Source organism: Oreochromis niloticus, linkage group LG22, assembly GCF_001858045.2.
Source record: "Oreochromis niloticus isolate F11D_XX linkage group LG22, O_niloticus_UMD_NMBU, whole genome shotgun sequence".
Lineage (NCBI taxonomy): Eukaryota > Metazoa > Chordata > Actinopteri > Cichliformes > Cichlidae > Oreochromis > Oreochromis niloticus.
This window is the reverse complement of record NC_031985.2, coordinates 24,522,405-24,537,666: the sequence shown is the minus strand read 5'-3', so window position 1 is coordinate 24,537,666 and position 15,262 is coordinate 24,522,405. Positions and strand designations below refer to the sequence as shown.

The 15,262-nt window shown below is 41.4% G+C and overlaps 2 protein-coding genes across 23 annotated transcripts in view; one reads left to right on the top strand and one right to left on the bottom strand.

Moving 5' to 3' along the window:
- Window positions 1-3,511, bottom strand: part of dync1i1a (dynein cytoplasmic 1 intermediate chain 1a) — a 60,807-nt gene extending 57,296 nt beyond the window's left edge. For 8 of the 19 annotated variants that reach the window (XM_013265354.3, XM_013265348.3, XM_025902198.1 and 5 more), the window contains exons 1-3: window positions 2,941-3,511; window positions 484-617; window positions 123-237 (exon numbers count right to left, since the gene is read on the bottom strand). In XM_013265354.3, coding sequence (XP_013120808.1) covers window positions 123-237; window positions 484-603 — 235 coding nt within the window. In that variant the 5' untranslated portion in view covers window positions 604-617; window positions 2,941-3,511. Of the gene's footprint in view, window positions 1-122; window positions 238-483; window positions 618-893; window positions 999-2,940 lie in introns of all 19 variants that reach the window. The other 11 variants (XM_013265355.3, XM_025902200.1, XM_025902199.1 and 8 more) reach the window with 7 other exon arrangements.
- Window positions 3,512-3,649: 138 nt separating this feature from the next.
- pdk4 (pyruvate dehydrogenase kinase, isozyme 4) lies at window positions 3,650-15,192 on the top strand. Of its 4 annotated transcripts, XM_003457260.5 has the most exons (11): window positions 3,650-3,990; window positions 4,240-4,381; window positions 6,147-6,218; window positions 6,874-7,058; window positions 8,217-8,306; window positions 8,627-8,704; window positions 11,257-11,333; window positions 11,427-11,525; window positions 11,751-11,864; window positions 14,143-14,256; window positions 14,571-15,192. In XM_003457260.5, exons 1-11 carry the CDS (start codon window positions 3,873-3,875, stop codon window positions 14,712-14,714), a joined length of 1,233 nt encoding a protein of 410 aa, XP_003457308.1. In that variant the 5' UTR covers window positions 3,650-3,872; the 3' UTR covers window positions 14,715-15,192. The 4 variants fall into 4 exon arrangements, 3 of the variants coding, with proteins under 3 accessions (XP_003457308.1, XP_019206064.1, XP_013120812.1); XR_003215841.1 differs by lacking the exon at window positions 14,571-15,192 and having other exon boundaries at window positions 11,427-11,583; window positions 14,143-14,167; XM_019350519.2 differs by lacking the exons at window positions 11,257-11,333; window positions 11,751-11,864; window positions 14,143-14,256; window positions 14,571-15,192.
- Window positions 15,193-15,262: the final 70 nt, after the last annotated feature.

The window sequence follows — 15,262 nt, the reverse complement described above, 5'->3', positions numbered from 1 at the left end:
TTCCAAAAGCTCGTTTCAAGTGACCCTGAGGATTTAACCTGCTCGGATATTTAAAGATTCATCATAAAAGCAAAGCAACACTCTTTTCTAAATTAGTACTCATTTATTACAATACTGCATACCTAGTGGAGGCTCTGGTGAGATTCCAATACTCTGCAGCAGGGCCTCAGTCTCCCTACGCTTGCGATCTAAATCTGAATCTTCTGGGGTCGCTTCGGTCTTCTGCTGGCTTTCCGTCTGCTCGGGATAAGTTAAAAAAAACCCCACCAGTTTATTCATCATAACTCAAAGAACAGCTACACTGCTCAAACATCATAGGTTAAGACATGCAGCTGCATGCACATTTTGATCCATACTTAAAACACCAACCTTGTGCACATGCATAGATGCTGTTCGTGTGTCACAACCTGACAAAAAATCAGTCAACCGCACACAAAAAAGGAAAACATACAAAATGAGTGACGATGGTGGGAATTTACTCACTTTTTTCCTTACCTCTTTCTTCTTCCTCTCCTCCTCCTTCCTCTTCTTCTCCTCCCTGATCTGGGCAAGGCGCTGCTTCTTGCGCTCAAGCTCAGCTTTTAGGTCGCTTTTGTCCGACATGGTGTCCTGCGGGGCTTAAAGTAAGACGACCAAATAGGAATGAACTACATATGATTGTATTAAGCATTGATTTAGTGGCACCAATAAATCTGTATGGGTCAATGACAAAAAAAAAAGCTTATATAAAAGCTTTGACAGTCCAAAACTGGATTTTTGACTTGAAAGCCAAAACAATATCGGTTAGCATAACCAAATATCAATAGCAAATACATATATTTTATATATATTTCTTGTGTCATGGAACAGCTGCCACCCTTACTGAGCCAAGTGGGGCTCTTCAAAGAACCCACCTTACGCTACTAGCGACTGCCACCTGGGAAGTGGCCCAGTCTGAGCTGTAGAAGCTCCAGGTGTCTGGGATAAGTGGGTCAATACTGAACACTGAAGAGAGCAATCTTGGCAGAGTGAAGTACAGAGAATATACACAATGGTTCTCTATTACAAGGTTGAAAATGTATTTATTTTTTTCATTATTCTTTACCCAAACACAGCTGGGTGAATGGGCTAAAACAGCATAATTTCAAAGATATAAACATGTTATTGCCACATTCAGAATGCTGTTTAGTTGCAGTAGTTCATCACATTTATATAGCTCTCAATGGTATTTAAAGCAGACTCCCTGTAACAATTTTATGACCTTTTGAGAAAAACTAGCTTTACCTTGTGTAAGTTAACTCAGGATCAACTTCCTATTTGATGCTTGCCCCACCCACCTATGCCATGTCAACGAATGGGGGCATCCATGTGTGCAGTTCTAGAGCCAGGGCTTAACAAAACAAAGTTTTCTTAAAACCTTTGTATAATTAAGCTCTACTCTAATTCTTTCATTTAATTTAACTCATCCCTTAGAGCTGCACCATGTGACCTACTGGTTGAGATCATCTAACTATGAGCCTGCTACAGGCTGCTAATTTCATGCCTGTATTAGCTGTTGCACGCAGTAGCAACAATATATAAGTGATTGGCCAATTTATTAGGTACATCAGCTCAACTGCTCATCAACACAAATATCTAATCAGCCAGTTACCAGTATCAGTTCAATTCATTTAGACATGGTCAAAACGACCGTCTGCATTTCAAACTGAGCATCAGAATAAGGGAAAAAGGCGATTTAAGACAGTTTGAACAGGGCATAGTAACTGATGCCAGACAGGCTGGACTCAGTATTTCAGAAAATGCTGATCTATTGGGATTTTCCCACAAAACCATCTCTGGGGTTTACAGAAAACTTTCTGAAAAATATCCAGTGAGCAGCAGTTCTCAGGGAGAAAGTGCGTTGTTGATGACCACACAGGCAGCAGACCACACCAAGGTGGCGCTCCAGTCAGCTAAGATCAAAGTTGAACAAAGCATTATTACCTGGTCTGACAAATTTCGATTTTTGCTGTGACATTTGGATTATAGGGTCAGACTTTGGGTTAAACGGCATGAAACCATAGATCCATCCTGCCTCGTATCAACAGTTCAGGCTGACAATGGTGGCGTAATAGTGTGGGAGATATTTTTTTGGCATACTTTGGGGGCCTTACTACCAGCTGATCATCATTTTTTGTGCTGATGTATTGTTGCTGTCCTTGTCCATTCTTTTATGATGGGCATGACCAGGTTTCTGATGGCTGCTCCCTGCAGGATAATGTGCCAGGCCACAAACCTCAAATCATCTCAAACTGCTTTGTTGAACATAACAATGAGTTCACTGTACTCAAATCCCCTCCACAATCACTAGAGCTCAACCCAGTAGAGCATTGGGATGTGGCGGAACATGAGATTCCCATTATGGATGTGCAGCCGACAAATCTGCAGAAACTGTGTGATGCTACCCTAGCTATATGGCTCAAAATCTCTAATGAATGTTTCCACCTCCTTACTGAATGTATGTCATAAAGAATTAAGGTAGCTCTGAGGCAAAATTGGGCCAAACATGGTACTAGCAAGGTGTACCTAATGAAATGGTTTGTGAGTGTATGGCAGAGGTTCAAAACTATCACCAAACCTGAGTGTTACGCACATAATTAAACCTAGCTGCGCGTCTGCAGGTCGTTTTATCTTCTTACACATTAGCACAACAGAGCTGACACATACAGAGTCATAACAGAAAAGATAAAAAACATAACTACATATGCAACAGGAAGAAAAGCAAAAATGACTGTGCTCCATTGACGGCTATCGCCATTAAGGCATTCGCTGCTAGCTAATTGCAAATGTGACAGCATTTATACAAACGTCGACGCCTTTAAGGCCTTGTCATCAGCGTTACAATGACATTTAACAACACAAAAGGGTTCTAATTCACCGAAAACAACCGTACAGCGAATAGTGTTATTGTTTCACTCGTACCTCCTCGTCCACTCGTAGTGATAACGATGTGTCACCGGCAAAGATGCTGTCTCACTGCTGCACCTCGGGAAAGACAAATCAACACATCCTCCACCGCTGTCCAAATGGCACCGTATCAAAGCCGCTGTGATACCACCGAAGAGGTCGGTTAAGCCTTTTCGTGTGGTTACTGACAAAACGGGTTAAAACGGGGCATTTCACCGCCCGAAGACCCCAAACAACAGATGAAACAGGTGCACGGCACGCCGATACATCCCTAGGAAGAGAGAGCAGGATGATGCTGAGAAGAAAGAGGGGGTGAAATCCCACCTTATTGGACCAGAACTGCGAACGCCGCCATCTTGTGGTCAAGATTGAGAAGTGCGTTTTAAACGGCTAGATCTAAAAGGTGAACAGGAATTATTCAGCATTTCCGACGCATAACTTTAACAAATAAAGAGGATTTAATTTGTGGTTTGGATATTTGCGGGTTTCATCCATATATATGTACGTAATCAGTGTTTTTTTTACTCTAAGGATAGAAAAAGTTTAAATCAGATAAGTAGTTCAGAGATCTCGTCGGTAGGGGATGCACGTAGAGCACGTTTAGCATCCCTCGATGCAAAAATGACTCCACCCAAAGTGAGGACAACTCGGGTTCTGATTGGTTGTTTCTGATGTCATTCTCCGCACTCCCCTCCCCCCTTCCCCGTCTACAGTCAACAACACACGTAACACAGCACTGAAGTTGAATTTGAGGGGCACAAAGCAGCCTGTAAAATGCAAAGACGCTGCTAGAGAACAGTAACACCGGGGAACCCACAGGCAGTTTCCTCGAAGCTCTTCAGAGGTATGACACCGAGCTAGCTGAGAGTCGTCAAACTGGGCTGTGCTGAAGAGAGAAAGGACTGTTTGTTTCTGAGTTGGGGTCTGCAAAGGGGAGAGGGGAAAAAATGAAGTTCGCTCAGTTTTTGCTGAAAAACAACTTTGTGGGTGGGATACCGAAACAAGTGGAGAGGTTTTCTAAGTTTTCTCCATCTCCCCTGTCTATGAAGCAGTTCATCGACTTTGGTAAGTGAACTAGAGCAAATCGTTGTTGTTTTTATTTTATTTATTTATATATTTATTTATGTGTTCGTGTGTGTCTGTGGTAGTGGTAGTTTTCCTGATTTTAATCGTAGGTCAATGTTCAGTTCAGGTGCGAAACAAACTGCCCGAAGGAAGCATATGCCCACAAAGATGACACAGAGGTCATGTTTTTGTGCTTGCTCAGTGATTTTTTTCTTCTTCTCCCTGATGTTGGCTCTCACGTGACTGCAGGCTCGGCCAATGCATGTGAGAAGACCTCCTTTGTGTTCCTCCGCCAGGAGCTTCCTGTCAGATTGGCCAACATCATGAAGGAAATTGATTTCCTCCCTGACAAACTCCTCGGCACTCCATCACTGAGGCTCCTCACCAGCTGGTAAGAAATTCAGATGCACAGCAACAAAAAACATATTTATGAATCCCAGACTCCTGCGCTGTTCAACTGGTCATTCAAAGCATGCAGGTCACTCACGCCCTCTGCTTATCACCTCATAATATTACATCCCACACATTACAGCATCTGCATATCTACAGTAACTTCACACATACAGCCATCCTGTAGTTTTGCTAATCTGCACCTTAGCTTGTGTGACTGTTAACTTTAAATGTGCATCAAATCCCTTCTTTTCTCAGCCAGAGGATTTCTGTGCACTCGCTTGGCACCTGATCTGGGAACATGTTTTATGATCTGTTCTGGATTAGATAAGACAGCCAGTCCCTGTTTCACATGGTTGTGTTGTCCCAGTGGGGCTTTATGACTTAATTATTAACACATATGCCTGGTCTCGCTTCAGCGGTGCTCTGTGAGGATGCAGCACCTGTTTTTGACTTTTGAGGAATCCATGCTAATTGGTGCATGCCATCTGTACACCATGTTTTTGTTTGTTGTCACAACCTTCAAAGAGGAGCTGTACCAGCATTCCATATAGCGTGAACCTATGTGCACACTCCAATTTCAGGGTGCACAATCCAAGCAGGAAAGGTTGTAAACAAGTAAAGGCGTGTGTGTATATGTAGGAGAACTCATAACCATGTTGTTTTTTTAACATGTTGACTGTGAGAAGAACAGCTGTGACCTCTTTATTGTTATGATACTGTAGCTATGTCTCTGACCAAAGCAGCTGAAACTTTTGTTCCTAGTCTAAAGAGGTTGGGCCAGGTGTGGTTCACTTCCTTCTGTAAATGTCTTTCATTCAAATGGTGGCTAAAATAAAGTGCTTTGTGACCAGTTTGGCATGTTTAGCCCTCAAGAGTTCCTGAACTTATAGAAAGCTCTAGTCCTTGTGGTGGGAATGCACTAGAGTTTCTCCACTGGTTCCTGTAGTGGATAACGCCCCATTTACTGGAGTTTTACTGTTGTGGGTTCTGCCTCTAGATTTTACTGTATGCATCACAAAGCAAAAACTACAGATGTAAGCTAGTCAGCCTTGTTTGTTTGCATGATTGAAGAGCTCAGCCAGCTTTTCTTGAAAACTAAAATAGCAGTTTGCTTTTCCACCAAAGCAGCATCACAGACTACAAATGGTATGCTATCCGTGTTGATGATGTACAGCTTACTAAGCCCAGGTAACAAAAGGCTCTTGCCCAACCCCACTCTTAAATAGAAGTCACAGCAGCAACTATATTTGGCCATGTACCTCATGGACAGTAGCGTCCTTTTCCCCCTGAGCTTTACTTGCAAAAAGCATCGATCTGTTGTTTGTTATTGGTGTTGACAAGTCAAGACACTTGAGGCTTTGGCATTTGTGGGCAAAGTTGCACAAAACGTCTATTACAGGATGTCTGTTTGCACAGTGTGCCTTCAGCAGAAATCGAGGGCCCAGAAGGTCAGTTCAGGGACACGCTCAGTGTGTTGAGTTGAAGCTACACTGCTGGTTACCTTTCACCCAGTTTTTGTCCAGTGAGGCGGCGCAAGAGAGCATGACTAGATGAGCTCAGCACTTCCTCATTCACTGGTCTAGACCAACAACAATCATCTTTTATTTAAAGAGAGGACGTTGTTATGTCATATTCCAACAGCTACAGCAGAATTCTGCCCAGAGTAGCTTCTTTCACATGCTTCTTTATTGCCTTTCTTGCCCTTTTGATATGTGATAAATTAAACTGTGCTGCTGTAAAATCTATTCTTCTGTGTCCATCAGGTATTCTCAGAGTTTGTTGGAGCTTATAGACTTTTTAGAAAAAGATCCAGACGATAAGGATGTCCTGAAAAAGTAAGTCGTATGCAGAAACTATTCACTATATGTGTACTAACTGTAAACAAATGTCTCTGACAGGCTTTTTGTGTTTGTTACAAATCATATTATTTATTAGGTGAGTGATGACCAATGCCAATTCAACATCTGTTAATTAATCAGTAGTGCAATCGTCTGAATCCCTGATACAGTTCTGCCATTCATGCTCACATGAAATCACAAATACCCCGCATTGGTTGAAGTCTCATTTTCATCATATCCGCTCGAGTTCAACTAAACATGCCCCAGTCTGACAGTTAGTGAACTGGATTTTAAGGGAGGAGCAAAATGAATCCTTTGGAATTCTAAAACAAGATCAAACCAAGGCATCATTGTGCAAGAGAAAGTGGGACGGTAGTTGTTTAATCTCAAGTTGTTCACCTGGTTTATTCATTCAGTGCATTTACCGCCTGATGTTTAATTTGACTTTTTGTCAGGTGCCATCTGTTAGAAATTGCTTCACTCAAAGCACTTCCTTAAACTTGCTAATTGCATTTATAATAGCACACTTCTACAGCTGAATTCTTATATAGCTGACCTAGAAGATGTGATGTGCTCTCTATGCTGATGTGCAGTAACTCTCACAATCATCGTGTCCCTTCACATATTCATGCATTTATCATGTTGTCCCCAGCTTTACACAGACTCTAGTAAACATCAGGAACCGGCATAACAACGTGGTGCCCACCATGGCTCAGGGGGTGGTGGAGTACAAGGAGGCTTTCGGCGTGGACCCCGTCACCAACCAGAACGTTCAGTACTTCCTGGACCGCTTCTACATGAGCCGCATCTCCACACGCATGCTCATGAACCAGCACAGTCAGTATAGTTACCTGTGATTAGCTGTGAGTTAATCCACACAGTTGTTATCATTCACAGTTCATGTCATTAAAGGAGCCCTCTGGAGTTTTCATGTAAATAAAAGTGAAATAAATGAGGTTTAAGGGTGTTTTCACACCTGCCAGGTTTAGTCTGGTGTGAACACTGTAATCGCACTCAGGTGCTGGTCTCAGTCTGGTTCCTAATGAACTCCAGTGCAGTTCGTTTATGGTGTGAATTTGAGCTAAAAAACTTCCTGTAGCCATGTAAGCTTTGCATTCTGGGATGCAGCAATGGACAATACATGTGCAAAGGTCTGTACGGGCAAGCAGCTAGCTGTGAAATGAACGTAAATTCTCAGTGTTCTCCGATAGTCCAGAGCACAGAAACCTTCCTCCTGTATTTATTTCTGTTGCTCCAATAAGCAGACTGAATGTTCTGTCTTGTAATTCTTTTGCTTGGACTTCACTTGGAGTTTTCTCTGTGTGAAATTAAATCAGATCACGGGTGAAAAGTTACACAGATTCATACCAGAATAAACATACTATAGGTGGTGACAACACCCTAAGAAATACTATTGAGCCCACTGGCTTCCTTTAAATTCTGTATTGTTGGTCAATGGTAAACAAATCAAGGACCTAATGTTAGGGAATCAGGTTTTACAGCTGAAGCTCTGTTAGAGATCTAAATTTCCAAAGAAGCTGGCAGCACTTATTTAGCCAGGCCAGTGTACATCACTAGAAGTTAATATAAAAGGAACTAAAATAAAAAAGAAGGTTAAGTGGAAGTAAAACCAAAAGCTTTAAGTTACACTTGATGAGCTGATTCAGCACCGAGTTGTGTTCTAGTGTATTTTTAAGAGCATTTTTTTAAAGCTGCAGTAGCAGAAAACGATTCAGATCCTGCTTTTGCAAAGAGGAGGTAAAGGTGAATTACAATGTGTTGATTATGGACTTCCACACCTAGTGTTGGCTACTACATTTATAACCAGTATGCCATAATCAAGGTCCAACCTGATAACAACAGCGGTGTAGCACTGCTGTCACACTGACTATTTTAATGAATCTGGATTTATTTCCAGCTGAAGCATGTATACTGTGTTTGTGTGATAGATGAGCCTCTCATTGTTTTGTTTTTTTAAATATATGTCTACTTTAGCATTGATATTTGACGGCAGTGTAAATCCGGCCCATCCCAAGCATATCGGCAGCATTGACCCCACCTGTGACGTTGTGGAAGTAATAAAAGGTAAAGAATGATGTTTCTCATAGCTATGCACACACACTCACACCCATGCACGCTGTGTGTTATCTGTTTTCCACTACTTGTCTGTTCATACAGCTTCGTGACCTTTTGACCTTTTATTGCCTGATGTTTTGAGTCAACACACGTAGTGTGTGTAAGCGGTGTTGTGTTGTTATGTAGTGCGTGTGCACATATGATCGCTGTGAGAACAAGAGCGAGGGCTTCTATACCCTTGTTATTTCAGGATGTGCAGGTCTGGGGTTTTTTGTCGTGGTAACAGTTTCTCACGCTGAGAACGTCACGTTTCTTGATTCACTTTGCAGATGCCTACGAAACCTCGAAGATGCTGTGTGAGCAGTATTACCTGACCTCTCCAGATATGAAGGTCACAGAAGTCAATTGTAAGTGTTTTAAAAAAAATAAGGTTTAATTCAGGACGTAGCGCTGCTTGGATTTTCTGCTTGTTGACTTCTGCGAGAGGAAAGTTTTGCTGGGTTTCCTGTTCCAGAAACAGAACGAACTGAAACTCTAAGATTGTTACCAGGGTGACAGGCTTTGTTAACCAATCACGATCACTGGCAGGGTTTCTTCATCTTTGACTCCTCCCCTTCTGCTGTAGCTGAAGTCGCCTTTTGACACTCAGTTCCTCATATGTACGGTTGATAGGGATGGGTATTGATAAGATTTTAATGATTCCGATTCCATTTTCGATTCTGTTTAACGATTCGAATCTTTATCGATTCTCTTATCGATTCTTGTTTTTAAAAAGGAGAACACTAAGGTCGATTAGCTTAGAACTGTTTTATATCTTCTCTTTCAACAAGATAGAAATTTAGGAGTAACATGGCCTTACAAACCCAACAGTGAGATCTTAAGAGATCCACAGCCTACAGCTCTTCAATGGAGTGTCACAGGGTCCCCGGGGAAAATTGTAAATGTAAAATAATAAAATAAATATTCTTCTGTAGCAATAACAAAGTATAACATAAATTATTCTGTAGCAATTACACAAGAATATCCAGTAATGTCCCTGCCTACAATTAAACACATTCACTTACCATCTGCTGTGGCAAATGGCTGCAAGGTTTTGACCACAAACTAGTCACTGCTCGGTGACATGCGGGCCTGAAAAGAGATGCTACCGGTAGACTGCAGCGACAACTGCCAGCGAGCGCCAGCCAGACTCTTGTCTGTCTCTCTCATCACGGTCACCTAAATGCACAATGGCAGGTTTTGTAATAAAGCAGATCGTGCTAACATAATATGCACTGTTAGTTGATTATTTACCTGCCGCATTAACGGGAGATGACGTGCAAACGTTACCGCTGAGCAGAATTAAAGACATTCATTTAAGTTCATCGCGTGTTTTGTGAGCAAATGCTTTTGCATATTCGTAGTGTTTCCTCCCTTAATGAAATATCTACTTTGCAAGTATTGCAAGTTGCCCTGTTGTCATCCGTTCTCGTAAAGTATAAACAAACTTTTAAGCGTTTGAGCCGCTTAGGCGCCGTGTTTCCTGCCAGGTACGCTCCGACGCTCCGCAACGTGGTGACGTCATTCGGGGCGACTGGACTCGATAAGGGAATCGTTTGCAAAAATGGCAAACGATTCCAAGGAATTGAAACAGTGGGAACCGATTCTCAACAAGAACCGGTTTTCGATACCCATCCCTAACGGTTGATACTAGAACACGTATAAGAATGCAGTCACTTGCAGAAGTTTACATCTTCACAAACACTGAAATCCCAGTTGCATGTTTGCTCTTTACGCATGTTTGACAGTTTTATAATTAAGCTGTCATGAGCGTAGAAACAGCGATCACTGGACCTTGTGGATTTATTATCAGCTCAGAATAAAATCATCAGGTCACATCTTTATAACACTGACTCCATGAAGGTGCTAAAGCATTGCTTGCATGTTACTGTTGTAAACACTGTTTAAACGACTGCTTAAACAATCATTTGACTTGGCCTAATTGGTCCAAATGGCGGAAAAATACCTGCTGATTAGGTAAATACTTGTGAGTATATTTGGGTGTAATGACTTTAGGATTGTTGTGGACTTTTGAATGCAGACTGCAGCTAGTCAAAATGTGCTGTGCAAAAGTCTTAAGCTATCTTTACTATGTAGGAAAATGAAAAAAAGTTGCGGCGATTTATTGAGACATGTAGACACGTTTAGCTTTACCTTTACAATGATTCTGTCATTAATATATAAGGACGGCGGCAGGAATTATGTCACAGGGTTATAATCAGCTCAGAATAAAATCTGTAGTCTCAATTTTTCTAACTCTGCGGCACAGAGTCACAATTTGGATAAGAAAGGTTCTGCTCATTACTTGTTGCAAATCCTGATACCGAAGCACCATCGCTTTCTTCTTCTACTCATGCACGTATTTAACTCAGAGTGGACATACCAAGAATTGATAGAATGAACTCTCAAGGAAACTAGAAGTTTTAGGATAGACGCAGAGCCCGTTGAACCGGCTTTTTGGAACAAGGCCCCGCTGTTCTCCTGAACATAATCTTTGTTGGTTTTATACTGAAGTTATCCGTTTCCTGTCTGCTGGCTCTGCCAAAACTTCGACACTAGAGGTTCCCAAACTTGAACCGTAACATTCATATCTACATAGTAAAGATAGGTTTATGTCATTTCTTTTCTTCTTAAAAAATTGTACTGTTAAAAAAACTGTTAAAACAGAAAACTGTTCTTTAAATATATAGATGATATAGATACACACCGTTATATACGATATAGAGACACCTGTTCTTTTACATGATATGGTGAGAGTTGCTCAAATATATAGTTTATTCTATCCAGGAAGAGATAGGAAGGAAGAGATTTAAGAGACCAGCTGCACACCTTTTAATAAGACCCTAATGGTTAAATATCTGTGACAGTTTTAATACATTTAAAAGTGTTTTTGTGGTCAATGTTTTGAAATGTTTCACAGCCAAAAACCCTGGCCAGCCCATCCAAATTGTATATGTGCCATCACATCTCTACCATATGCTCTTTGAGCTCTTCAAGGTACAGTATTAACGCACTATTAAAAACAGGACATTTATTGCTGTTCCTCATGTGTCTCCTCACTTGTTTTTCTGACTCCATGTCCTCTGTCAGAATGCCATGAGAGCTACAGTAGAGACGCACGAGACGAGCACGACGTTGCCCTTGATCAAAGTTCGTGTTTCACTGGGCACTGAGGATCTCACTATCAAAGTAAATGAGGACACCACGCATGATAATAGGCCAGAACATTTAAGCTCCAGGCAGCACTGTACGTGTTGTACTTTGTTCTAAGTCTGCTCTTGGTATATACCATAAATACAACTAACCTGCAGACTAGATACATAAAGTACCGCTGTTTAGATTATGTTCAAATGATAAAGAGTTAAACACTAAGAGAACTCTTGTAAATGCAGCATACTTGTGCTTTATTTTTAGATGTCTGACAGAGGAGGTGGAGTCCCTCTAAGGAAGATTGAACGTCTCTTCAGCTACATGTACTCCACAGCTCCCAGTCCAGTCCGCGTAGACAATGGTCGTAATGCCCCTCTGGTGAGACTAACACTGTCACACTTGCTTTTAGGCTTTTTTTTGTCCTTAAAAGTGCAAATCTTACTACTAGAGCTCAGTAACACTGCTCCTCTTGAAGTTGAAGGTGGTGGGGTTGAAGCTGTTGTGGCTATTTAGGAACTCTGACCGCTGTTCATTTGCAGCAAGTGATGCAGGCTGTTAGTCTGCTGTTTAGCTCAGCTGTCAGTATCCTCGGTGTCCCTGGCTATTTATTCTGAACATGCCCTACAAATTCCCACAGGACTCGATGAGCTGTTCAGGATATCTTGACCTTTTTTGTGAGTGCTGCTGTTAATCTCTGATAGCTCCTGTTAGTCTCTGTTAGCTGCTATTATCCTCTGTTAGCTGCTTTTAGCCAGCATCAGTGAAACTTTTCTTGAATGGATCTAACATTGTTAGATTTAGCAAATAAACTCTTGTATGATACGAGAACTTAATCAAACTGTTTATCAGAGGAAAAGTGAGATTTTTAGGACACTCAAGCCTAACATTAGCTGTCATAATAGGAGTTTATAATCAGCTGTAAAACAGCTGTTATAACTTTGTCTGCTGTCTGGAGACAGTGGGGCTACATGTCTAATAATGTGCTGACAGTAAGTAACTGCAACAATTAAACTTAAGAACAGAAAGACCAGATTAGATTTTGCCAGAAAATATCTATTTAAAAAAAGCCTTCTCGGTTCTTTTAAACAAATCTTTGGACAGATGAAACCAAGATCAACATGACGTGTATGGAGAGGGAGAGACCGCTCATATTCTGAAGCATAGCATATTATCTGTCAGACATGGTGGAAGGAATGTCATAGCATAGGAATCTGTGGCCGCCAGTGTAACTGGGTCACTAGCATTTATTGAAAAAGCAACCAATGAGTTTCTCAGGCCAAAGAAATGGGATATTCTTCAATGGCCAAGTCAGTCACCTGATCTCAGTCCAGCAGAACATGCTTTATAATTACTGAAGTCAAAAACTGAAGGCAGAGAGACCAAAACGCAAAAAACAAGCAAGTGAAAACAGCAGCAATAAGGTCCTGGCAGATCTCAAGGAAGGAAACACAGCATTTAGTGATGTTCATGGCTTCAAGACTTCAGGCTGTCATTGACTACAGAGGATTTTCATCAAGTTTTAAAAGCAGTTCTTATGTTTAAAATTACACAGCTTTATTTTAGGCCTCTTATAATGCAGTACTATATATGAAAATGACTGTAATTCCTAACCGGTTAATGCAAATTTTTGGGTGAACCGCTTGAATGAAAGTCTGCACATCAATGATATCTTGATAATTTACTTTAAACTGCTCTGTGGTGGTGCACAGAGGCAAAACTACAAAATTTTTGTCTATCGTTCAAATCGTGGACCTCAGTGTGGGTGAATCGAGCTCTGCTGGGTCATAGCTAGACCTCAAAGGTGGCTGGGCCTGTGACGCTAGAGCTGCTCAACTGTGGAAGACTACAAACGTCCAGTGACTTATAATGGAAACTTTTTTTGTCTGTTAAATCTCTGCTAAAGACAACATTTGATGACCTTGCCTGTACCTTTAATGATAGGTTCTGAAACCTTAATGACAGCACAAATCAATAAAGACTGGGTTTAACGACTGGGTTTTTTCCAAGGATAGCTGCAGAGGCAGAGACCACCCTCACTAACGTTTGTGGCAAACCCTGTCATTTGGTTCTGTAAGCAGGCCTGAAATATCACAGAAACCACTCAGTTCAGAAAAGAGCCTCGAGGGTTACTCCCAGTATGCTTTCAAGGGGTGAAATGGAGTAAAACTTCCCTTTATTGACAAGTTTTTTAAATCTCATTTTCACAATTCTTGATTGTTCTTAGTTTTTCTTTCTTTTGGAGGTGATTTTGTGATTATTCTGGTGTTATTTTTATATTTGCAATGTCTTTGTGTTAAGCATGTTCTAATTTAGCCAAGAAAAGTGCAATATTTAAAAGAAAAAAAAGGTCTATAATTATATTTTAAACATAAGTAAAGTTCAGTAAAATCTTGCTAATGGCTTTGAACCTGACATTAAGAGTAAACCTGAGTCTAATTCACCCTGTTTTAACCAGACACTTACACAAACATGGCTGCAAGTGAGCTTATTACACTGTGAAATGCAGTCAGCAGTGGTTCACTAGTTTAAACTGTAACCATGAGAGAAACTGAGGACTTCTAAAACTGAGTTTTTTTAAAATGTTGCAGTAGTTTTAGATTAATCTATAAAGACAGTGTAACCTTGTTATGTTTCTGCTTTCCCGACCTTTATTCAGGCTGGTTTCGGCTATGGCCTGCCCATTTCCCGCCTGTACGCCAAGTATTTCCAGGGAGACCTGCAGCTCTACTCCATGGAGGGTTATGGCACAGCAGCGGTCATATACTTGAAGGTGAGAAAAACTCCACCTTAACACATAATGTCAAAAAATAATGTTGAAGGCCAAGTTGGTGCAGAGTTAACAAGCTTACATGCTGTTAGCCGGATGTACTGGATAGGCCGAGTGGAGGCAGATGTAGAGTAACTATTTAATACAGAAATGTTGTTAGTATAATTTACAAGGTTACATTCTGGAGAAAGAGGGATGTGGTTGTAAACAGGCTACTGAGTTCTAATTAGACACACATGGACCTCGGTAGGAGAGCGGGGTGGGTGGGGGTGTGCTTAGACTCCAGTAATGAGTTCCCCTCCGTGCTGTATCACCAGGCCCTGTCTTCAGAGTCTGTGGAGAGACTTCCTGTTTTCAACAAGTCGGCCCTGCGGCATTACCAGTCCACCACAGAGGCCGATGACTGGTGCATGCCCAGCAAGGATCCAAAGAAGCTCGGCAGGTATGAGACGAGCGGGTGATGGCAGACTGACGAAGGAGAATGAGGAAAATTAAGAAGAGAGCACATGTCGGAGGAACCAAAATGCTTTCAGCGTGCTGCTGGACTTGGATTTTTGTCGTGGACTATTCTCTCTCCTTGAGAGAGGGCGGAAAAAACAAAAGTTTATTGTTGGTATGAAGAAAGCAGTAACAAACCTAAACCGTGATCCTGAATCTGATTTCAGACCAGCCGCCACCTAACATAAGCTCACCCCACAAAATGTGCTGCTAATGGGAATGGAGCAATTAATAATCACCTTTTTACCTCAGTGATTACACTCAGAAAAAAAGTGTGTTTGTGTAACATTAGTATCATTCACAATCCAGACGTTTGGTTTATTAAAATCACAAGTATTTCGTGTTTGTGCATTAGGTTAAACAAAAGGCCAGCCGGAGCCGACTGAAGTGTTTGTGTCTTTGAGCTGAACGGGCGCGCGTTCGCTGACTGCCGCATAAACACGAAGGGAGCAAAGTCTGTTTCCAACGATCAGCTATAATTTGCAGCGCTGCTTAATTCACACAGCTTTCA